A 22,568-nucleotide genomic window follows, 5' to 3' on the forward strand; every position below is an offset into this window, starting at 1 on the left:
GTTATCGGATAACTGACCATTAAAAGAGTTATGATATACATATAAAAAGTGCAACTGAAATACTTTTAACAAATATGTTGGTTTCAAGGATGTTAAATCACTTAATGTTCAAGGACGAAAAAATACCGAAATGTTACATTCCGCTAAGGGTCACACTGCTCTTAACATGCGCCTAACAGCACAGTTTCTGAAAATGCTATGAAAATTGTCAACTTTACAGGTGTGGCAACGCTCGAGGCAATAGGGCAGCCATTTTTTTCACGCTTTGTAAAAAGTTTTTTTAAAAGCCGTGGAAATCGCAGAAAAGTCAACAAAATAGCGCTTGACTAGTGTCAAACTATAGTGTGGACCAACCAAAGTATGCAAAACTAAAGATTGTGTGTGCGCGCCGTGAGTGAACCGAACAATCGAACATGGAAACAGTGGTTGCCTTTAACAATGAGGTAAGCTATAGAGCATTTTGCAATGAGGTGAGTTCTAGAGCCGGCGTGGTTATACAATCCCTGCTAAAAGTCAGGATTGGGATTAGGACACGGTGGGCAGGAGAACACTAGAGATTCTCCCGGGGGCGCAGGAAGAGCCCCGAAATTTTCACCGACCAGGGTTGCTTTCTCGCGAGCACCCGATAACGATAACCCCAGATGTCCCAGCAAACCCGTAGAAACTTTATATGTGTACCCTGTACTAACTCCTTTCGTTTTGCAGCTCTCCGGACTCTATGACAGCCGGCCGCCCATTTCCAAGGCCAAGATGGCCGCCATCACCAAGTCGGCGATGCGGGCCATCAAGCTGTACAAGCACGTCGTCCAGAGCGTAGAGAAGTTCATCCTGAAGTGCAAGCCGGAGTACAAGGTGCCCGGCCTGTACGTGATCGACTCGATAGTGCGCCAGTCGCGGCATCAGTACGGCATGGACAAAGATCTGTTCGCACCGCGCTTCCAGCGCAATCTCACGGAGACCTTTGCCAACTTGTTTCGCTGCGCTCCGGAGGACAAGAGCCGCATCATTCGTGTGCTGAACCTGTGGCAGAAGAACAACGTCTTCAAGTCGGAGGTGATCCAGCCGATCTTCGACCTGGCGGACCCCAACCATCCGATCTATCACCAGATGCCGCCGGTGGGCGTTGGTGGTGGACAGGGTGGCGGAAATGGTCCCGGTCCCAGCAGCAGCGGAGCCCTCACCCTGGCGGACATATCCAGTGGACCGAACGGACTCAACAGCTCCGCCATGGAGCTCAGCATGAACAGCTCCGTGGGCGAGGATAAGATGGGCGGGGCCATGCCCGACTTGTCGGTGAGTTAAGCTCCTGGTGCAGGCTTTTAGGATTATTTGGTATTGGACTATGGCTAACTAACCCACCATCTTCCATTCTGCTGCATTTACATTTCTCTGTCTCTCATGTCTTGCCCACTAACCACACTATTCGCACCTCACCAATCGCTAGCTGGGCCACGAGAAGTTTAGCGGTGGCAGCAGCAGCTCGAAGCGCCATTACTCGGAGCAGCACTACTCCAAGCGCCAGTCGGGGGCATCGTGCTCGTCCAAGTCCAGCAAGTCGCATCATCATAAGCGGGAGTACGTCAAGAGCTCGCACGACCTTGACTACCAGGTGCGGGAGATCATCGAGGACGAGGATGATGGCATGCAGATGATGATGGCCGATGACCACCACTGCATGGGCGACGACTCACCGCCGACCTCATCCAAGCTGTTAGACGTATGGCGAGCTCCATTTAACCCTTCATTTAGATGTATTCGGTTTAGTTTTAGTCGCTTTAGTTTCCGTTTATTGCTAGCTACTCTTGGTTGAACCGATTTAATTAAATATCCTTGACCGACTCTTGCAGGACAACAACATCAAGCAGCTGCTGAATGATCCCAATGTGCTGCGGCAACTGCAGACGATTCAGAACTTCCACAAGTTCAAGCAGCAGGAGGAGAACCAGAAGCATCGCTATCCGGACGAAGCATTGCAGCAGCATTTCCAGAACGTAATGAAGGTACATTTCTCTTAATAATCTTGGTTATCCCTATTGTCATAACAATATACTTTCAGGGAAATGCTGGTATGCCGCCGGGCATGGGAATGGGAATGGGCATGGGCATGGGCATGAACATCAACATGAACGACAGCATGGACCTCAACAAGGATGTCGAGTTTGTATCGGAGCAACAGACCATTGAGGTATAACTTTCAACTATTCCTATCTATCTTAATTCCTGGGGACTTGTGTGTATGCTTTTCACCGAGGCCATGTTGCCATTGCTGGTTAAAAGCATAAACATATTAGATTGTAATCGGTAGATGCCATTTGCCTTGTGCTGACGTGAAGTTAAACCGGTTAATGTGCCCAAAATGTTGTTATAACCGATAGAGTATCGGCGTGTTCGAGTCCAACTAAGTTGAACCGGGGTGGTTTTAAACTATTTACTTAATATCTATCATCATATACTATAAAACACGCAATCCATTTATAGTGATTGCCTTAATTAACTTTATTACTTTGTGAAAAAGATGCCGCCTTTGCGCAATCCCTTAACCAGTTCCTTGAGTCAATATGAATGTCCCTAACGATTGCCAATATTTAAATAAGTCAATGAAAATTTAAATTGTAAAAAAAACATATTAAAGAGAAGCCAAAGGTAAGGTTTTAAATGCCACGTCCGGCGGAACAACCCGGTACCCGATGCTATAACAACGTTTGGTAAGTTCCTAATATGTAAATCAAAATGTTGCTCGAAAACGCAAAATGCCAACTAGTCCGAAAGAACTATAAGAATCACCAAAGTCTAAAGCGAAACAGAACCACACGTCAACACACGCCAAAGAATGCAGTTTATTCAGTCTATAATATCGTTTTTTCCCCATGTGGCCAGCCACTAATCCATTCACCAATCCCAAACCCTTTTTCCTTTCCATATTTCCACCACCAGCCATCCCGGACCCAATCAATTTTTATGCTTACCAAAATGTTAACGTTTTTATCACGTATCACTTCTCTCAAATTTCTTGCCAACACTCCCGTCTCCGATAGGTGATCAATCTGGATGGAGCCGATTCACGCAGTCCGACGCCAGACCGCGATCGCTACAAGCGTAACCGCAGGAGTAGTCGCACCCGCTCGAGATCTCCCCGTGGACGTGGAGCTGGAGGTGCCGGAGGAGGTGGAGCCGGCAACGACCGACGGCGACGCAGCTCTCGCTCTCGATCGCGCAGCCGATCACCTCGTTCCAGCCGTCGTCGAGGATCGCGGGACCGGGAGCGCATGGACCGGAACAACCGGGACAAGGAGAGGGATCGCGAGCACGAGCGAGAGCGACGCAAGAAGGGATTGCCGGACATCAAAAAGGAGCACCTCAGTGGTAACTATGAAGCACCAATCGAAAAGTGGGTCTCAAAAGGCTATGAAAACTAAGCTCTTTAAGATCCGTTTTTATCGATGTTTTATTTTTTAATTTTTTTTTACTAATTTGAAAGTCCTTTTTTCTCTGCAGCTCCTTGTCTCTGTTGACGTGTGTGTGTGTTTTGCTTTAGTGGTTCTTGATCTTAGTATCGGGAACATTTTTTTAACTCCCCTCACTCTAAAAATATGCGTTTTCGAGCAATCTATTTGGGACTATTCCCGATTTACATACTTAAACATAAGGAGTATTTATTATACAGATCTAAGTTAAAGGTTTTTTGCCGCAAAATTCAAGTTTTTAATTAGAAAACCATTAATTGAATACTGTCAATTTAAAAGAGAAAAAATAGGCTGAAATTAGAAAAAGAAAAATTCATTAATGAAATAGAACAGATCAATTATTATGAAAATATAATTATTATTTAACCTGAAAAACGACAGATAAATTATATAAGCATTATACTATCTTCAATCTAAGGCCTAGTATTCAACCTAACAAAAAGTCGTTAAAAACCAAAATCGTTATATAAAAAAAGTCACATTTTTATTCGAAAAATTCAGCTCGCAAAATTGGTTATTTGTCGTATGGTTTTTTTGTGCTTTAGTACACAAAGTTTTGTGAGAGATAATTATACTTCTTTAAGAACAAAGTATGGTTAATTGTAAAAAAGTTAGCAAGATTATTTACATTAACATTAAATAATCTACAATATCTAGATAAATATTACTTTCTCATTATATCAACGGAACCCACAGTTTTCCGATTTTTACAGAGTAGAAAAATGTTAAGACAAGGTTACATATAGATATTCGGAAAAACGGCAATATAGGCCATTTTAGATAGGACTACAAAAAAAAAAACAATTACCAATCAGGTTGACATTTTAACTGGTGACAAGGGTCATCGGAATTAAACAGTGTACATTGTTTAAGTTTTGAAAAAAATTAAATTTTTGAATAAGCTTTTAAAAAAAAAAACGCTTTCAATTAAAGTTTTACTTATAACTGAACTTATAGAATAATTGGGATTTTACGAAATTAAATGTTGTAAGAGTGGAGTTTTTAGGCACGCACAAATATATTCCATCGTAATTACCAGCTATTGGCTTTTAAATTAAACTGATCGAATTGCCAAACAGATGCCGTCAGTTACAATCTAATTAGTGTGTCAAGATATGTATTTGTATTACACCAAGATTATAATTGGCACGCACACCTCAACAAGGCAAACGAGCTTCTAACACGTTTATATATTAAATCCTAATGTTGTGTTCAATTATTTTTGACTTTCAGTGTGCAGCACTACACTGTGGGTGGGCCACCTGTCCAAGCTTGTTTACCAGGAGGAGCTGTCTGACACCTTCGGCGAGTATGGCGACATAGTGAGCATCGACCAGATTGTGCCGCGCGGATGCGCCTTCATTGTAATGAATCGGCGCCAGGACGCCCACAAGGCCATGCAAGCGCTGAAAAACCACAAACTGCAGGGACGCGCCATCACCATCTCGTGGGCCGCCGGCAAGGGTGTGAAAAGCAAGGAGTGGAAAGACTTCTGGGATCTAGAGCTGGGTGTTACCTACATTCCTTGGTCCAAACTTAGTCCGGACACGGACTTTGACGCCCTGGAGGAGGGTGGCATGTTTGACGAGGACACCATGCCCATCCAAATGAAGCAGAAGATCAACCAAGCGAAGAATGCCGGCAAGGACAATAAGGGTGCATCTGCTGCAGAGGCAGCTGGTGCGCCGGGGGTTGGTGTTCCACCACCAGGTCTGATCTTTGGCATCGATACGACTCAACCACCGCCGGTTGGGCCAGTTGGCCCGGTGGGCCCACCACCTGGTCCTGGAGCACCACCTCCTCCGGGACTATTGGGCATGGTTAGGGGACAATTCCCGATGGCCCCACCCATGGGCATCAATATGCCGCCGCCCATGATGATGCCGCCAACAAATATGCCACCACCAATGATGATGCCAACGACCAATATGCCTCCTCCGATGATGATGCCACCGGCCATGATGCCGCCTGTTTTTCCAGGTAGCTATAAATATCTTACAACTGATCTTGAAACTTATTTCCATTATTCTGCAGGCATCGGGGGACCCCCGCATCCTATGGGCATGCCACCCGGAGCTCCGTTCCCACCACCTGGAGCTGTGCCACCGCCCATGCCCAGCGTAGGGCAGTCGTCGGCCAATAGTGGCAGCGTGAGCGATGATCAAATGGACATTGAGATGGATTTGGAGGATGCCCCACCTCCGCCGCCGCAGCCGCAAGTTAACTTTAATCCGTCGCCCAACAATGTTGAGCTGTCACCAGCGACCTTGTCTAACGAGATGTTCCAACAACGGGACAGAGAGCGAGACCGGGAGAGGGATCGCTCTCGAGGCCCGGGAAGCTCGCGTTGGGGCGGACGAGATGATGTCGTCGAAGCGGCAGACCGTTGGCGCGCCGAAAATGGTGGCGGCGGAGGTGGTCCAGGACCTGGCCCTGGCCCTGCACCTGGACCTGGACCAAATGCTGCCTTCAACGAGGCACGAGCGCGACTCAACTTAAATCCTATTGATCACGGAATGCCAAGGCCGGACTTTATGGGTAAGTAAAGGATTGAAAGGAAGGATTGAACTGTTCTGGTAACAAAACTACCATTGTCTTGCAGATTTTGACAATCGCGGTGGACCACCGGGTGGACCTCGGGGAATGGGACCACGTGGAAACCACAACGGCGGCCCTGGAGGCGACTTTTTCCCGCCCAACATGAATCACAATCGATTCAACCAGCCCACCAGCCTGATGCAGATGCGCATCCCACCACCGGCCTCCTTTAACCAGCGCATGGGCGGTCCACCTGGTAATGGTGGCAACGGCGGTGGTCCCATGTTCATGCGGAACCAAGGAGGAGGAGGTGGTGGTGGACCAGGAGGTGGGGGACCCAACGGCGGCCCAGGTGGACGACAGCAGGGACCAGGTGAGAAACGAGGATTGAGAAGGAACTTTAATTCAAGAATGAGAAGACGTGGCAGGCATTTCTCTTGATTATTTTGAACCAAATTAATTTGTTAACAAGTGTACAAAAATGTTGAATATTGAATTAAACTTCTATTGAATTAAATTTAGTTAGCTTAGTTTTCCGTTATTATTTGAAAAACCCTTTGGTTCAACTAAAAAAACTGCAAAAGACGAATAAAAAATGCAAATCTTAAAAAAATGAGGAAACCAAGTTACACATAAGAAAATGTTAAAAGTTTTAACTTAAAAAATTGTTATATAAAATATGTCAACCTAATTAGTATTTAACGAAATTGCATGTTCTTAATTGCATCTGCCTGGTCTTAAGTATTATGTATTGAGTATTATGAGTATTAGAAAAACAAGTACGGTATCAAGAAGTACATTTTTATTACACATCGTGTATAATTTTCTCCCTTTCAGATGATAGTCTGGTTCGGCATAATAATGCTCTGTTACTACTTACAGGTTTCTTTAATCCTCGGAATCCCTTCAATGACAACCAACGCGGACGTGGTGGCCAAGGCGGTGGCGGAGGCCGTGGCATGGGCGGCGGTGGCCCTGGCGGACGCGGACGTTGGAGCGACGATGAAGACGAGGGCGGAAACAACTTTAAGCGGCGTGGTGGTCCAGGTGGGCCTGGCGGTAATCGATTCCGTGGCGATCGCGGCGGCGAAATGGTGGACGATCGTCGCGGTAACAATCCAAGAGGCGGTCGCGGAGGACCGCGCGAAGATCGGGAACGTCCAGGCTTTGGAAACAGACGCGGCTCACGAGACGACAGCAATCGTCATTCAATAAGCTCCACGGACGATGGCAGCAAACCGACTCCGGAGCCTGAGTCCCGGCCAAAAAATGTTGGAGCTGCATTAGCTAACGCCAACCCGGGAGCGCCCCCTACGAACACTAGGGTGGACACCGAGGAGGACTGGGATCAGGAGCTTCAGGACTACGAGGCGAGAATGGAGGCCCAGAAGCCTAGTGAAAATGCTTCTCAGTCCGCGAACAGTCCGCCACAGGATAAGGTTCCTGCTGAGAACCAAAACTTTGCCAAGCCAGCTGACGTGTCTAGCGATTCCTCTGTTCAGAAATCCCAAACGGATGCTTCAGCCGCCTGCACGCCCCTGTATGACGAGCTGCCACCGCCAGCGGTTACCCAGGCCCAAGCTCAGCCCTCGAGGGAAGCTTCTCCGCCCCGTCCGGAGCCGCAAGTCATTCACACAGAGGCTGCGCCCAAAGAGGAATCGGTTCCAGCGCCGGCTGCTGTACTCCAAACGGAGGCTCCATCTGCGGAGGAACCCAAAACACAAGCTGCTTCCGCCGATGTCGCAAGCGAAGCCGATGCATAGGCGACAGACAGATCAACAAGGAAACAAACGCATCTTTGAGCAAATTCAAGAGAAACTGTAATTTATGATTTTCCTTACCAAGTAACTTAAGTGTAACTCCATACATGCAAAAATTTTACCATTTTTAACCTGAGATTACGCAGCATTTGTTGACTAAAGTGGGGCGGTCGCTTTTAAAATCAGATTCAGTTCACTTCGCGTAATTTAACTTATCGTACAATAGGAACCACAACTACCAAGGACTACGTGGAGCAACAGATACACACACAGATATAGCAAATAATTAGCAAAGGATACGGATTGTATGGACAGGAAATTGACAGGGGAGCTTGTGTGGAAGAAGAAGCCCAATCATAAACAAATCAGCAATCGCAAAACTTGAAATGTTTATTATTTTGTTATGTATTTAGTTTTAAGAGTATATTTAAAACTCAAATTGTTTCTAATGCGCAGATTCTAGGTACACGCATAATAATGTACAATTCAAATATACCTATATTATCAAATACTATAAAATAAAAATTGAAAAATATCACTCGCATGTGTATTTTAACGGTACGTTGCACTTATGCTTTGCAGAAGGATCTATTATCCTACAGCAATGAAATTAAATTTATATTTTATTTGTTATGATCCAAAATATTTTTAAATTAATTTCGGAAAATAAACCAAATAAAAAATAAACCTGTTGACCCCGACGTGATTTGAACACGCAACCTTCCGATCTGGAGTCGGACGCGCTACCGTTGCGCCACGGAGTCTACGTGGAACTGTTCGACCAATGTTCCACTGTACCCCCGATGTACAGTGCACAATGGGCCAGTGGATCCGAATTTACTTAATTAAGATTATTTCTAAAAAGATAGTGTAAGGCCCTTAAAAAAAAGTATATTGCATCGGCCGGGAATCGAACCCGGGCCGCCCGCGTGGCAGGCGAGCATTCTACCACTGAACCACCGATGCTTTTGAAATTCGGAGAACCATTCTTTTAGACATTGCCAGGGCCCATGATCTTCTTACATTGCGTTAACCTACCAGCCTTTTTCCGTTCTCTTATTTAAAAAAAAAACTACAATGATCTTAGTGTATGATCGACGATCGTAGCGACTCAACGATGCCTAGGAAAACAATCTTCCCTTTAAGCAATGTAAAGTTGCATAACAAGTACTACGAATGTTTAAACATTGGGAAGTGCCAAAGATCTCTTTCACTCAAATTCTTCTAATAATCCAATTGTCTTTGATTTTAAGAGATCGCTCTATTAATGGTTTTATTATCGCTTTGAATTTGTATTGTGGTGTTTGTAGTCATATTTAATAAATGCGTAAGAGCATTATGAATGTATAGCAACCATCTTTGGTAGAAGAGATTTCTGTAGTGCTTTTGACTGACATCAACTGGCATTCTATGAATGCGTAAAACTAGAAGTTAATATTTGCAATCTACTACAGTCCTTGAAACCAAGGGAGATATAACAATGTTCACCTGAGCAACATCAAAACTTTTCCTTGGGCTTAAAAATGGTTCAGACTGGACATCTCTTTATATAAATCGAGGTATAACACGATGCTCGCAGTGTAAAAAAAGTTAGATGCATCGGCCGGGAATCGAACCCGGGCCGCCCGCGTGGCAGGCGAGCATTCTACCACTGAACCACCGATGCTGTTGAAAAGCTGCGATCCATTCTGCTTGAGGTTCTACTAGACTAAGCTCTAATGATCTTCATTTATTTTTTGGTAACTTATCACACTTAGTTCTCTAGTAATGTTTAAATAAACACTTAGTCGACAGTTATCAAAGTGTATGATTTTATATATTTCGTCCATTTGTCACGATGCATTAACTCATTTGATCATTTTAAAGTATACGAAGTTTGCCGTTTCCCTCGAAATTAGGATTATTAATTAATCGTATATTTATTAATAATTGTATAATTTATTATATTAAAATTCGACTATAAAAAAAATGTTCGGAAACGAGTCCCTTGGAATTTCTTTTCAATTAATAAAAAAAATCGTTACAAGTAAAAAAATTAGTTGCATCGGCCGGGAATCGAACCCGGGCCGCCCGCGTGGCAGGCGAGCATTCTACCACTGAACCACCGATGCTGTTGAAAGGTTCAGTACCGTTATAATTCGGGTTTTACTGAAGTCCTGATCCTGTGATCTTTTGTTTATAACGGATATTTCACACCCCTCCCCACATCTGACTCCGTGGCGCAACGGTAGCGCGTCCGACTCCAGATCGGAAGGTTGCGTGTTCAAATCACGTCGGGGTCAATGTGTTATTTTTTAAGTTTTTTTATTACGGTTTTTTTCTATTAGGTTCAAATGATAAAAAATAGATATATAAATATGTATATTAATTTGAGACGGATCGGTAGATAACTACGGTTTGGAAACCCGCTCGTGCCATCGGAAACCGAATTTCGACACCAAACGATGTTTTCCTTTTGCTTGGTTTATTTTAGGACATGGCTAACAGTCGATTATCGAATAAAAATCTTGTGCACTATACTCAAAATCCGGCATAGCCACGAAAATAATTAAATAATATTAAGTTTAAAGTGTTTTTTTAAGATCTCTTTGAATCAAAGGATTTTTTCATGTTGCCATCTCAGCGACATGATTTCAAAAGTTCAATATTCTTCATTCTATAGTTAGTTACAAAATAATTAATTCCTTGAGGTTGTGTGTTGTTTCTCACTTAGTTTTGTCCTTTTTTGTTTGAAATATATTTCTAATTTTATAATCTAATTTTACATTTCTTACACATTTTACACGGAAACATTGGCTAACATGCACATTTTCTACAAGGGCTATCCACCATTATGTAAATAATATTGCGAGAAAATCTACAAATATTGCCTTTTGATTCCCAGGGAAGATATTCAAGACTACACAAGTTATTAAAAAATAGGATACCAAAGGATCTGTTAAAGTAATCAAGTTGCTTTAATAAATTTAAAAAAAAATGTACTCGATAAAAGTCACAATTTGCTATTTGATAGTTTCAGGGAAAACATCGATATAACCAAATTACGGTCAGCATCGGTATCGGTGGTCTCTCACAAACATCGACCCATCTCCAACTTCGAGTTAAAATATACAAAACGCGAGTTAATCGATCACCGGAATATTTGTGCACAACGGAACGGGTTACGGTTACGCGAATAGAAAATGCAGTGTTAATTGAGTGTAAGCATCCCAGGAGTTGTCAAAGTGGAAAAAAAGAGAAAAATTTTCGGGTGCTAAAGAATCCATCCGTACCACACACACACACAGCCACATAGCAGGCACGCAGGCCGAGACACATACACATGCTCACGGACACAGCGCATTTGTTAGAAATGTGCAAATTGTATCAGAAATCTGCTCGAAAGTAAATAAGTTGAGCAGCAAACCCAGTGAAAAAACGAGTGAAATAATCAGAAGCGCACGGTGTGCGAATGAAAATGCCAAAAGCGAGCCCAAAATACTGAACAAAACGTGTGCAATTTTGCAGTGCTTTTTGGCTGTGTATATCGTAGTGTTCGTGTAGGTGAGCAGTGTGAAAAAAAAAGAAACATATAGGTGTATACATAGGTGTCCCTGTACGTGTGCCAGCCGCCAACAAACCACACACACACTCGTGCATACGTAACCGCAGTCGGCGCTGGCAGAGAAGCGAGAGAGAGCAAAAAGGATGCTTCCTGGCGAAGAAGCAGAGGAAAGAGAGAGAGAGCCAAAAAGGATGCTTCCTGGGCTAAAATGTGGATGCTGTTTAAAAAGCTCATCGAAAAGCCACTTTTCGCATTTTCCCCCTTTCCCTTCCGTCACTTTTGTTGTTTTTGTTTTTGCTGCTCTCTGCCTGCACAAACATGCATACCCACACACACACACGCACACAGATGTTTTGTTTTATTCTAGCTATTTTCGGAAGAAAAAAAACGAAGGTGATCAAGCCAACCGGCATGAATGGATTTCGCTATTTATTTGCTTTATTTATTATCTAGTTGCTACTTACACCTGATAAGACCCCCAACCCAACCATAAAAAAACCAAGGCCCAACATTATTGGAGCCGCTGCTATCGCCAAATTCGCCCAAGTTATGCAAAAAGCAGAAAAGAAACCGAATTACCGCATTTTATCAAAGTTCTTTAGCCTTTTGTTGCGCGTCGAATCTTGTCGCCCTGACGTTGTTGTTTTTCTTGATTCGCTTTTCGTTTTTGTTTTTGTGGCTTTTCTAAATGCGATGAGCGCTATATGTGTGTGTGTGTGCACTGTGCGTGGGAGTGTGTCAGTGCGATCTCGTTTTGGCCAACGAAATGCAATTGGGAAAGTGTGAAACAAAAGAGAGAGGGAGAGCCAGAAAGAGCGATGGGGAGAGAAACAAAACAGGCGAGAGCGAAATCAGTGCACTTTATGAGCCGTTGAAAACTGTGGGTCATTTTAATGTTACAATCTCGATCATTTCATCAGATCATCTCAAGTAAAGAACCTAATTATATGGTAACTGTAGGAACGAGCATTTTTCTTATCTTGCTGTGGACTGGGTTCTTATCTTCCAAGGGTCCTCTAAGTACGAAGATTTTGGGATCCATAAACATTGTTTTAGATATTATTTTGGAAAAGAAACATTGTTTTTGAGAAACATACACAACTCTAAGGGGTGACACAACAATCTCATTAGACGAAATTACACTTGAAGTTCTTCGGAAAAGATTTCTGTGTCATCCGCGATAAAGTCTGTTTGTTTTTGGTTTAAAATTGTATAGTATGTAGTATATTTTAAAAGAACCACACAATTTTTACATTTATCCTAATCATGTTAAAAAATGATAGTTATAACTGAAAAATTTTAGTTATCTGTCTTAGTTTCGCGCAAGCGGTAATAAAGATGATTCCACTTTTTTTGTAAGGAGCCTCAGGCGCTACTTCTTAATAAACATTTATCAACAGTCAAATGTAGCTTTTTTCATTTTTAAAAAGGTTAGTCACAGAAGCTCTTGTTTATGTAAGGCCAGACGCTGACTTCAACCAAACTGAAGAATCGGGAATTTTCATACTATATAGTATAGTAGCAACACATACAACAAAGAATTAAAGAAATTGTTGGTAGAAATTTATTGATGACTTCATTACTACATTTCAAGTGTACTTTGTTAAATCATTAAACTTTTTAATTTTTTACTAGTTAGGGTAAAGTTAGGTTAACTAATTTTATTGCGACTAATGGGTTCTAGATTTTTGCAAACCTTGGGATATTAAATAAAGCTCTTTAAAAGAATCTAACCCTTTTGATTTTTGTAGGTAAGGTAAACCATAAATACAATAATAAAGAGACTTAAACAACCTATTGTATTATGGCAAGCACTTTATCAGAGATAATTTTAGAAATTGTATAGTGTCAAATAGGCACGATGAAATTAGGCCCAATCTGAGACAACCCTTTGGGCAATTATGTATATTCGACTGCCGATGCAGACGGGGATTCCAAAATGGCGGATACGAACACAACCCGGAAAACAGTGGTGAGAAAGGGAAGCCCATTGAGCATTCAGGTGTCCATTTGTGGTCCGTCACAGGACGAGAAACCGAAATAGGAACGGGAACAGGAACAGAAACAGGACATTCGAGCAACAGCACCAGACGTCATCGGCAATGGGAGCTTCCTCTTCCTCTTGCTCCATCTCGGTTTCTGTTGCTTTTGCTGCCATGTGGCCATGCGATGGATGCGCTCCACTTTTGGATGCTATTTATAAACCTTTTCACCCGTATACATACACACAAGGATGCCAGCCAGAGCCAGGCCAGTGATTCTGCTCTGCTTCCTTGAAATCTGCATAGTTCCGCTTCCGATTGAGTTGGCGCAGTCGCATTGGCACGTCCGTTCCATATCCATATCCCATATCCAAGCCATAGAGCTCTGTAGCCATAGCCGTAGCTATATCCATATCCATCAAACCTTGTATTGGCGCAACAGAGAGTGTATTTCATGTTCCACCGAATTTACCGGGCAGCATCCACATCCACATGTTGAAAAGCAGTGGGCACATCGCATTACCCTTCCCGGATTGCCGTACGTACACCAAAACTCAACTCCCACACTCAAAATACCCGTCGTTGCATTGATTTGTTTGTGTTCGCCAGTGAGTGTGCGTGTTCTCCGTCTGCACTTGTATTTTTCAAGTCCTTTCCCCATTTATTTTAGTGCTTTTCCATCGGCTAGGCCTGTGAAATCGTTTTACCACCGAAAAAGTTATTTCTTTTGAAATAGTGATGTTTTAAAGTTACACAAAAGCTGGTAATTAAGCGACAATGTGTCCTGTTTGATTGGAAAAAAATAAAAAAAAAGATCCATTTCTTGGAACTAAGATTTCAATAAGTAATCCCTATATCACTTGCTGATGAAAATAAGAAAATAAACATGTAATTTCCAACACTAAGTTTGCATTTCGAAAATACAAGTTTTCTTTGGAGTACATTTCATCCCTTGAATATTTCCCTAAATTAAAGTACTGCAGAGTCTTTAATGTCATCCGAAATAACCGAATTCCATCAATCTCCAGCAATTCGTAGAACGCCTTATTGGCACGTATCTGAGTACACACACCTCCATATAATCTTATTTTCTCTGGCCCACAGGTGTGCTTTTAACGCTTTTTCAATCTCCCAGAAGCTCATGCATATCTTCATGTATAAGCAATTTTAGTATTGGGAGACTACTTCTATAGATATACGGTTTCGATTGCATATCTGGGTTTATTTAGCATTGCCATGGAATTTTATCAGAAAAATCTAAATCTTATCTGAAATAATATTGCATCGGAAGGTGATATTCCATTCAATAACATAAATATAAAAGTTCTTTACTAAGAGTACCAGCATTTAAAAACACATATATTTCACCAAATTTTTAAAATTAACATAATTTTAAACCACTTGAAATTGAAAAACCTATCTTCCATTAAATCAGTCAAAATAGAAATGGTTCTCCTTCTCTCGAGTGTGACAGTTTGTACAATTTGACAAATGACAATTACTCATAATATTTTCGAAATTGATTACTTAACAACCCAATGAGTCAATTTGTTTGGCTTCTTAGCCATTGTTTTCAATTGTTTTGGCAATAGTTGGGGCGTTGAAATTTGGATATCTTTCAAGTGCTAAACCGCCTCTCTGAATTTCAAACGCCCGCACTTGTAACAAAGCGAAAGTGCATTCAACAGAATAGCAGGCCTAAAAATAACATATTTGCTTTTACTTATTATACGATATAAGATGCTTGATGATTTTAAATAGGAGTAGTGACATTTGTTTAATTTCGGCAGAGAATTCAATGCCAAGAGGATCGGATCGTATCAGATCGTATCGGTCGCACATATTCTCACGTTTTCTCTGGTCTTTGCTCTCGTTGTTTCGCATCTCTCATACTCATCCCCTGCTTTTTTTCTTTTTCTTGTGTCATCTGTTTGCAGTGTGAAAAGCCAAGAAAAGCCGGCTCAGCAGGAGGCGAAAAACATTTTCCAAACGCATCAGATGTAAATGAGATGCCGTCGCGCCGGCAGCAGAGTCACCAGCAAGCAAAACCACGCCGACATCGCCTCCGGAAATACCAGGAGCCCCAGCAGCATCTGATTATCAAGTGAAGAGTGAAGTGTATTGGAGCGAGGACTCAATCCGTTCGCAGCAGTCGATAGGTTGATATAGGACATAGGATATATACATATAGCCAGGAAGCCAGGGAGAGGAGCCAACTAATCTAGGGGAAGCAGGGAGAGATCGAGCATTTCGAGCGGAGGACACACGCCGCGCATCCAAGATGAAGCGACGCAACGCGGATTGCGGCAAACTTCGGCGGCCGATTAAGCGCAACAAAATCACAGAGGGAATGTACGGCAGGTGAGTCAATAATTGCCTAATAACAATATAAAAATCCATTAAGATTCGACTTAAAACATGATAGTTCTTTCCCAAACTGTATCTACTCTTAAAGGGTTTTGTAAGGGTGCAACAGCTTGGAAACTTTGCATACTGTAAGAAGCCATATTCCAAAAAGAATATAATGTAGTCATTTCCAAAGCAACAATGTTATTAAAATGTTTATTTTTACCGTCATTTAAGTATTTTGCGATAGCATTTAAAATGAACTATGTGCTCTTAAGTTTTTCTTATCTGCAAACTTTATATCTCAATTTGTTTTAATTAGTTTGATAAACAGAAGACTTTTAATGAGTAATACTTAGTAGAACTCGATTCTCTTCTTTTTCAAAGTATGAAAGAACAATACAATCACAAAAAGTTGCTCAGATTATGATTATATCCATAGTACTGAAATGTGTTAAAATAAATTGTTCGATTTCACATATACCAAACTATTGGGATTGTTTATTTCCAATGAAATAAAACTTTAAATCTTTTCGTACTACCAATAGCTCTCGAAAATCTTTATTAATTCCAAGACCAATTGAATTTGGTCACAGCCCATCAATTAAATTATTGTGTATCTTACGATAAGGCAACTTCTTAATTGAGGTAATAAAGATACTTTTCGATTTGTTGGCATGCGAACTGCCCCCCAAGTCAACTTGATGATTTGATTATCACATTTCTCGAGTCGCAAGAGAACAACCACCGAAATTCCGAGAGTGTGCTGCTCATGAGGAGGAACTGGTGCTCCTCTGCTCACGCTTTTTATTATTTATACGTTTGTTTACTTTTTGATTGCGCCTTAGTGCTGTTGTTTTATGATGTTATGCCTGAATCTATTTGGACGCTACTCGTTTTTGGCATTTTACCCGCCTCTTAGCGCTTCTGTTTTGTTTCGTCGGATTTCTAAATCTTTGACTGTGCTCATCTCATTAAACATTTTTTACTGCCTGATTGATGGATGCTGATTCCTATCTGAGGTCTGAAAACATGTTGTCAAAGCTGACCCCTATATGTTCAAGTTTTGATTGCTTAATGGGACACAACACTTGATTAAAAAGCATACGGATGACAATTTAAGACGAATCATGTTGGGTTTTTAAATAATTTGATTGTTGTCGTAGACAATTAAGAAACAACTTAAGAAACTTAAAATATTGTAATACAGATTTGCAGTATTACGAAGTTATCGCGAAAAATAACGTTAATCTAATTTATATTGCTTCGATACTGGCAGTCTTGACTTTAATTAGTTGCCAATTTGATTGGCTCGTCGACCTTATAAAGCCAGGGAAATTTTGTTTATGAAAAAATCTTACCACCCAGCTTACTTTATGCCTTTCAAGCATTATGTATACCATATGCTTATATTTGAGTTACCAGAATTCTAAATAAGAAGTAAAGATTAAGGGGATGATTAAACATTTTCAAGGTTGTAGAGTACCTATGTAGCATAATGAGAAACCGAATAATATTCATGACAAATCAAATCTATCAATCCACACTTTCTAACCCTTTTTCTCCCTATCCATTGCAGCACAACAGTTTTGTACATGAAGTTTCTGATCCTTTGGGCCATCGTAATGGTTGCCGACTTCATGTTCATGTTCCGCTTCGAGTACTTGTGGCCATTCTGGCTGCTCCTTCGCTCCGTGCACGATTCCTTCAAGTATAAGGGACTGGTAAGTGGAATGGAGATGGCTTCATCGCCGGACTGAGTGAAACTCTATAGGGGCCAATTCCATTTGCAGGCATTCTCCGTACTGTTCGTGTGCATAGCGATAACGTCAGATCTGGTCTGTTTATTCTTCATACCCGTTCACTGGCTGCTCTTCGCGGCCAGCACATACGTTTGGGTGCAGTACGTCTGGCACACAGGTGAGTCATTCCCCGCCAGTGTCGGTTCTCCGAACATCTCCTTACTTGCTTACCCATTTACTTGCAGATAAGGGGATCTGTTTGCCGACCATAATACTCTGGATGTTATTTGTCTACCTAGAGGTGGGCATACGATGGAAGGACAGTCGCCATATGCCGCATCTAGATCTCTGCCGGCCGTTCGCAGCGCATTGGTGAGATAACTAATGCGTAGGGCTGTAGAAGAACCTTCTTGTAATCATCTCCTCCTCTGCTTTTAGCATTGGCTATCCGGTTGTCACGCTCGGATTTGGCTTCAAAAGCTACGTGGGCTACCGAATGCGCCAGCGGAAGCAGCGCGAAGTGGCCAAGGACAATGAGTTCTACATGCAGCTCCTGCAGCAGGCTCTGCCCGCTGAGGAGGCAGCCGAGGAGGCGGCTGCGGGGGCGACAGCCACATCCAGCACCGTGGTGGTGGCCAACGGATCGGCCACCACGCCGGCTCTGGTCGCATCATCCGGAGCAAACGCGGCAAATGGCATTTTGGCCACTGCCACGCAAGCACAAAACCATCATGAGCATCATCACAGCGGCGGCGCCGGCGCCAGCAGCAGCAACAGCTCGAGCAATAGCAATCATCACCATCACCACCATCATAACAACAATAGTGGCAACAGCGGCAGCAGCCACAACAGCAACAGTAGCAGCGGCGGCGGAGGCGGCGGCAAGGACAACAGTACGAGCGACGGTACAAACGCGGCCGCATCCTCGTACTCTGCAGCGTCATCGGCAACGGGATCTGCGGCTACTGCAGCGGCGGCGTCCACATCCTCTGGCTCATCCTCGTCGTCGTCGGCGACGGCGGCGGCAGGCAAGCAGTCGTCGGCGTCTGCTGGATCCACGGCTACAACAGGTGCAGCAACCACTTCTTCCACTCCCGTCTCAGCTCTCTCTGCTTTGGCTGCAAGCTTGACGACGCAGCAGCAGCAGCAGCAGCCACATCAGTTGGGGGCCGGCGAATCCCCGGCTACTTCTTCTGCCCGTTCTTCCTCCTCGACTTCCGACGGTGCCGATGCTGACGGTTGTTGTGGTGGTAATAATGCATTCTGCTGCTTTCTGCTGCCCCTCACAACAGCAACAAAGAACGAACCCATTTATTTGTACCAGACACATTTGTATGTTTCTGTATGCGCATGTAACCCACGAATCCATCAATATATATATATCTATATAGTAACCGCCAGCGAGGCTTCCTCGCGCGATATCTAACCCACAGCAACCACAGTCGGCAGAGTTGTCAGCCCTTACCTTCATATCATTATGTTCCTGCTGCAATGCAAATCTAATTTCGATTGTCAGCAGGAGGGCGCGAACAACTAATAACGTCCGTCCCCAGACCGACCCCATTCCCTCACGAATCAATAAACACACAATTATGTTGTACATCAACGTGTATAAATATAAATATAAACATGCACTTAACGATCTATTAATATATCCCCTTTCAGCAACCTCCAATGGTCACGCTGGTGGTTCAAGGAACCATCGTCGCAGCATGGACAAGGATAAGCATCGCAACAAGGGTGACGCTGCTGATAGTGAGCACAACAATGGAGCGCGACACGGGGGTAAAAATAGCAGCAACAACTATCACCAAGTCGATAGTGGCGCTGCCACAGCAACCACAACAGTAACAGCCACATCAAGTAATAGTAAGGATAAGGATAAGGATAAGGAGAAGTCAGACTGGGATAGTAGCACCAACTATCCACAACAACAACAGCAGCAGCAGCAGGGAGGAAAGGAGAAGCACGGTGAGTGGCTAGCACCTAGATTTGATTGCCTTTAAAAGCGCAACCAGATAGCTATTAATCTTATCGATTCTATTTATTAACGTAACTAAGTGTTCAATTAGAAAGTGTTTCCCTTGAGAGGAACTCTTAATGCTTCACCATTTCCCTTATCTTTGGTAGCTCGGTGAAATACATCTCTGATTGTTTAAAGCATAAATAAAGTCACTCTGCTTCTGCAGTTTTCAATAAATATTTCGGTTATAGCTATAAAAATAGCATAGGGTTAATTGTTTTGATATCCATTTAATAAAGACCTTCTACGTTTTCCATTTTCAGACAAAAAGGCGGGCAACGCTGTTCCCAACGGAACTGCCAATCACGTTGAGGTCGAGGAAGCGGCCAGTGTGGAGCCAGCACCACCTGCTGAAAAGGCACCCAAGGGTAAGAAAGGAACCGACGGGTTATAAAGTGCATTATGACTAATCCTTATCTCCATTTGCAGGTCGACGCAATCGCGGCAAGAAGGATAATGCAGCAAAGGACAATCACAGCCATCAGCAGCAGCTGGCTCAGCAACAAAAGGAGAAGGACAAGGAGAACACGGCCAACAATAACAATAACGACGCCAGCTCAGTATCATCGTCGGCGAGCTCCACCTCGAGCAATGCCATCGCCAACTTGGCCAGCAAGGTGGTCTCCAAGATCTGCGAAACCTGTCTCAAACTGGAGGCCGATGTGAAGAAATATCGCACTGAAATCAGCCATATGAAGCAAATCGAAAACGAACTGCGCCAAAAACTAGACGCCAATCTCACCAGCAAGTCAACGCTGCAGGCGAAGCAGAAGGAGTGCGACGAGCTGGAGAAGCGAATCCAGGAGCTGAACAACGCTCGACATGCCGATATGCTCAATCTGCAGACGGTGGAGAGGCGACTCAACGAGGAGCGCCGCCAGAAACAATCCCTGGACTCTCAGCTGGCCAACGAAAAGAAGGCTCGCAAGGTGGCCGAGGACAAGGCGTCTCGTCCAGAGTGCAGCTCCCAGTGCAAGCAGCGGCGCCAGCAAATGGATGAGGAGCAGAAACGACTGCGGGGCGACCTTAAGCAGACGGAGGAGGCCAAGCAACTAGCCGTCGAGCACGGACGAAAAGTGGAACAAGAGGTAAGCAGTCAGACTATTAGTTTGTTTGGCAAATTATTAAGGAGTTAGTTAAATAATATTACATAGCTTTATATAAAAGTTCGCTAAGCTCAAGAAATGTATTTCATATCTTTAGTACCGCATGCTGGAGGCAAAACTACGGAATCGCGAATCTTCACAGCCTGACCCAGAGATGCTATTGAACGCCCTCGCTGTCGTCCAAGAAAAGAACGCAACGCTGGAGAAGAATCTATCCGCGGAGACGAGAGTCAAGCTGGACTTGTTCTCGGCTCTAGGCGCTGCCAAGCGCCAGATTGAAATATCTGACAGTGAGTATTGAATTCGTTGGGTTGAGACCTCATTCATTTCATTATTCTCTCCTTTTAGACCATCGTCGCTCCAAGGAGGATGAGGTCATTGATCTCAAGGCAAAGATTGCCCAACTTCTGGCCGTGATGCCAGACAATTTGTGCATGAACACAGGCCCACATGGACCGGCGAGCAGCATTCTGCGCATGAACGACACGCCGCCGCTGCAACAGTCGGGTCCCGGACCGTCCTCGCCCATGCTCAGTTTGAGCGCTGCGCAGGAGTACCAGCAGCATCAGCAGCACCAGCAGCAGCAGCAACAGCACCAACAGCATCAGCAGCATCAGCAACATCAGCAGCACCAGCAACACCAGCAGCAGCAACACCAGCAGCAACACCAACAGCACCAGCAACATCAGCAGCATCAACAGCATCAACAGCAGCAACACCAGCAGCATCAACAGCATCAGCAGCAACACCAGCAGCATCAGCAGCAGGGTGGCGGTGGTCCTGGCTCCCAGCAGCAAATGGTGCCGGTCAGCGTGTCTGCTGCCTTTCAGGTTGCCGCTGCCAATGCTGTTGCCGCTGCCAACGCTGCTGCGGCCAACGGAAATGGCGGCTCAACGCTGGATCCCAATGCTAGCGTGTACACGCCCAAGACGGGCAACATGATGGTGGTGTCGCCGGTGGGCATGAACCCCAACGGGTCGGATGCCTGACGCCAACAGCAGCAGCAGCAGCAACAGCAGTCCTTGACGTCGTCATCGTCGTCGTCGTCCTCGCACCTGCATATGCGACGACAAGTTTGAGATTATTATACTTTATATGAATTAGGGAAAACAAACGCAAACAACCGTCGCCACAGCAAACGATGAGCAGCCCGAAAACCGGAGCCGGTTCCATAAAGTTTGCATACAATATCTGAATGTCCGTAATATGAATAAGCAGTTTCCTTTAAAATCTAAACACCGCAACAGAAGCGCAGGCAGCACTGATGAATGCAGCTCAAAATTGCTGAACATTTTCAAAATCGTTTCAAAATCTCCAACCCAACCAGATTCCCCATAGAATTTGGCATTCCAATTGAAATTCTTTCTTAAAGGCCTTAATGACTCACTCCGATTGAAAATTCTCGGCTCATTTCAACCCACTGTTTTGAATCGGCTGCCCCGCCACCACACAAAACACACAACACATTCAGTATCTCCCCCTCTAACACGAAAAGTAAATGATTACTTTAACCAGATGATTCGATTACTCGAAACACATTTGAAAACAATAAGAACAACACAAATTTCTAAAAATAATAACAAAATGAAAATGGCAATTCGTATTTTTAATTGATGAAGAAGAAAGCCAAGGAACTATCCAATATTCTTTGTACAATGTTTTTCATTTTTTACCAAACGCTGTGAGAGAGTTGGACCAACCATAGTGATGGCCTTGATCTTGGGGCGGTGGCGACTGCCCTGCATGACCCAAGCCCCCTGATTCAATGGAATATTTTTGAAGTCTGCGCCCTTGATTTATTATCTCATTAAATTATTTTTGTTATAAAACCTTAAATGTATGCTATTACTTAGAACTTATAATTTTTGAAACAAACAAACATCAAACGGAAAACGATTTTCTTTTAAGTTTTAATTTATTTCTGTTAAGTTCTGCTGTTCCTAAGAAACAAAAAATCGAAAAGAACTAAGAAACACGCTTTGGTTTATTTACGAGAAGTGAAAAGTCGACTATTTTGTTTAATAATAAAATAACCTTTCGCTGCGAGAAGCAAGTACATATGA

At 43.5% G+C, this 22,568-nt stretch overlaps 2 protein-coding genes and 5 non-coding genes across 11 annotated transcripts; 3 read left to right on the plus strand and 4 right to left on the minus strand.

Moving 5' to 3' along the window:
* The first annotated feature begins 208 nt into the window (after positions 1–208).
* Isha (Insulator su(Hw) mRNA adaptor) lies at positions 209–7,898 on the plus strand. 3 transcript variants are annotated; one of them, XM_070995097.1, is made up of 10 exons: positions 212–443; positions 706–1,293; positions 1,445–1,717; positions 1,848–2,000; positions 2,057–2,185; positions 3,036–3,363; positions 4,698–5,444; positions 5,499–6,002; positions 6,067–6,375; positions 6,885–7,898. In XM_070995097.1, the coding sequence occupies exons 1-10, from the start codon at positions 414–416 to the stop codon at positions 7,763–7,765; spliced, it is 3,942 nt and encodes a 1,313-aa protein (XP_070851198.1). In that variant the 5' UTR covers positions 212–413; the 3' UTR covers positions 7,766–7,898. The 3 variants fall into 3 exon arrangements, with proteins under 3 accessions (XP_016929699.3, XP_070851198.1, XP_070851199.1); XM_070995098.1 differs by lacking the exon at positions 1,445–1,717 and having other exon boundaries at positions 213–443; XM_017074210.4 differs by lacking the exons at positions 3,036–3,363; positions 5,499–6,002; positions 6,067–6,375; positions 6,885–7,898 and having other exon boundaries at positions 209–443; positions 4,698–5,054.
* Positions 7,899–8,454: 556 nt separating this feature from the next.
* TRNAW-CCA (transfer RNA tryptophan (anticodon CCA)) lies at positions 8,455–8,526 on the minus strand. The gene has a single exon. It is a non-coding gene; the product is annotated as a tRNA-Trp (tRNA).
* Positions 8,527–8,657: 131 nt separating this feature from the next.
* On the minus strand, positions 8,658–8,728 carry TRNAG-GCC (transfer RNA glycine (anticodon GCC)). Its single transcript has one exon. It is a non-coding gene; the product is annotated as a tRNA-Gly (tRNA).
* Positions 8,729–9,357: 629 nt separating this feature from the next.
* On the minus strand, positions 9,358–9,428 carry TRNAG-GCC (transfer RNA glycine (anticodon GCC)). The gene has a single exon. It is a non-coding gene; the product is annotated as a tRNA-Gly (tRNA).
* Positions 9,429–9,802: 374 nt separating this feature from the next.
* TRNAG-GCC (transfer RNA glycine (anticodon GCC)) lies at positions 9,803–9,873 on the minus strand. Its single transcript has one exon. It is a non-coding gene; the product is annotated as a tRNA-Gly (tRNA).
* Positions 9,874–9,972: 99 nt separating this feature from the next.
* On the plus strand, positions 9,973–10,044 carry TRNAW-CCA (transfer RNA tryptophan (anticodon CCA)). Its single transcript has one exon. It is a non-coding gene; the product is annotated as a tRNA-Trp (tRNA).
* Positions 10,045–10,806: 762 nt separating this feature from the next.
* Positions 10,807–22,563, plus strand: LOC108009463 (macoilin-2). Of its 3 annotated transcripts, none has more exons than XM_017073839.4 (11): positions 10,807–10,962; positions 15,226–15,649; positions 17,214–17,358; positions 17,428–17,554; positions 17,622–17,748; positions 17,815–18,626; positions 19,042–19,347; positions 19,663–19,767; positions 19,829–20,487; positions 20,603–20,795; positions 20,854–22,563. In XM_017073839.4, the coding sequence occupies exons 2-11, from the start codon at positions 15,570–15,572 to the stop codon at positions 21,492–21,494; spliced, it is 3,195 nt and encodes a 1,064-aa protein (XP_016929328.3). In that variant the 5' UTR covers positions 10,807–10,962; positions 15,226–15,569; the 3' UTR covers positions 21,495–22,563. The 3 variants fall into 3 exon arrangements, with proteins under 3 accessions (XP_016929328.3, XP_016929331.3, XP_016929330.3); XM_017073842.4 differs by having other exon boundaries at positions 17,815–18,446; XM_017073841.4 differs by lacking the exon at positions 10,807–10,962 and adding an exon at positions 11,035–11,305.
* Positions 22,564–22,568: the final 5 nt, after the last annotated feature.

Source organism: Drosophila suzukii, chromosome 2R (assembly GCF_043229965.1).
Source record: "Drosophila suzukii chromosome 2R, CBGP_Dsuzu_IsoJpt1.0, whole genome shotgun sequence".
Classification (NCBI taxonomy): domain Eukaryota; kingdom Metazoa; phylum Arthropoda; class Insecta; order Diptera; family Drosophilidae; genus Drosophila; species Drosophila suzukii.

Bases quoted from the DNA above. Each gene is read 5' to 3' on its own strand.
- LOC108009463 (XM_017073839.4), top strand. From the start codon at position 15,570: ATGAAGCGACGCAACGCGGATTGCGGCAAACTTCGGCGGCCGATTAAG. The intron at 17,359-17,427 runs GTAAGTGGAATG...TTCCATTTGCAG, and splicing joins CCTTCAAGTATAAGGGACTG to GCATTCTCCGTACTGTTCGT. The intron at 19,348-19,662 runs GTGAGTGGCTAG...TTCCATTTTCAG, and splicing joins GGGAGGAAAGGAGAAGCACG to ACAAAAAGGCGGGCAACGCT.
- Isha (XM_070995097.1), top strand. From the start codon at position 414: ATGGAAACAGTGGTTGCCTTTAACAATGAG. The intron at 2,001-2,056 runs GTACATTTCTCT...ATATACTTTCAG, and splicing joins ATTTCCAGAACGTAATGAAG to GGAAATGCTGGTATGCCGCC. The intron at 3,364-4,697 runs GTAACTATGAAG...TTTGACTTTCAG, and splicing joins CAAAAAGGAGCACCTCAGTG to TGTGCAGCACTACACTGTGG.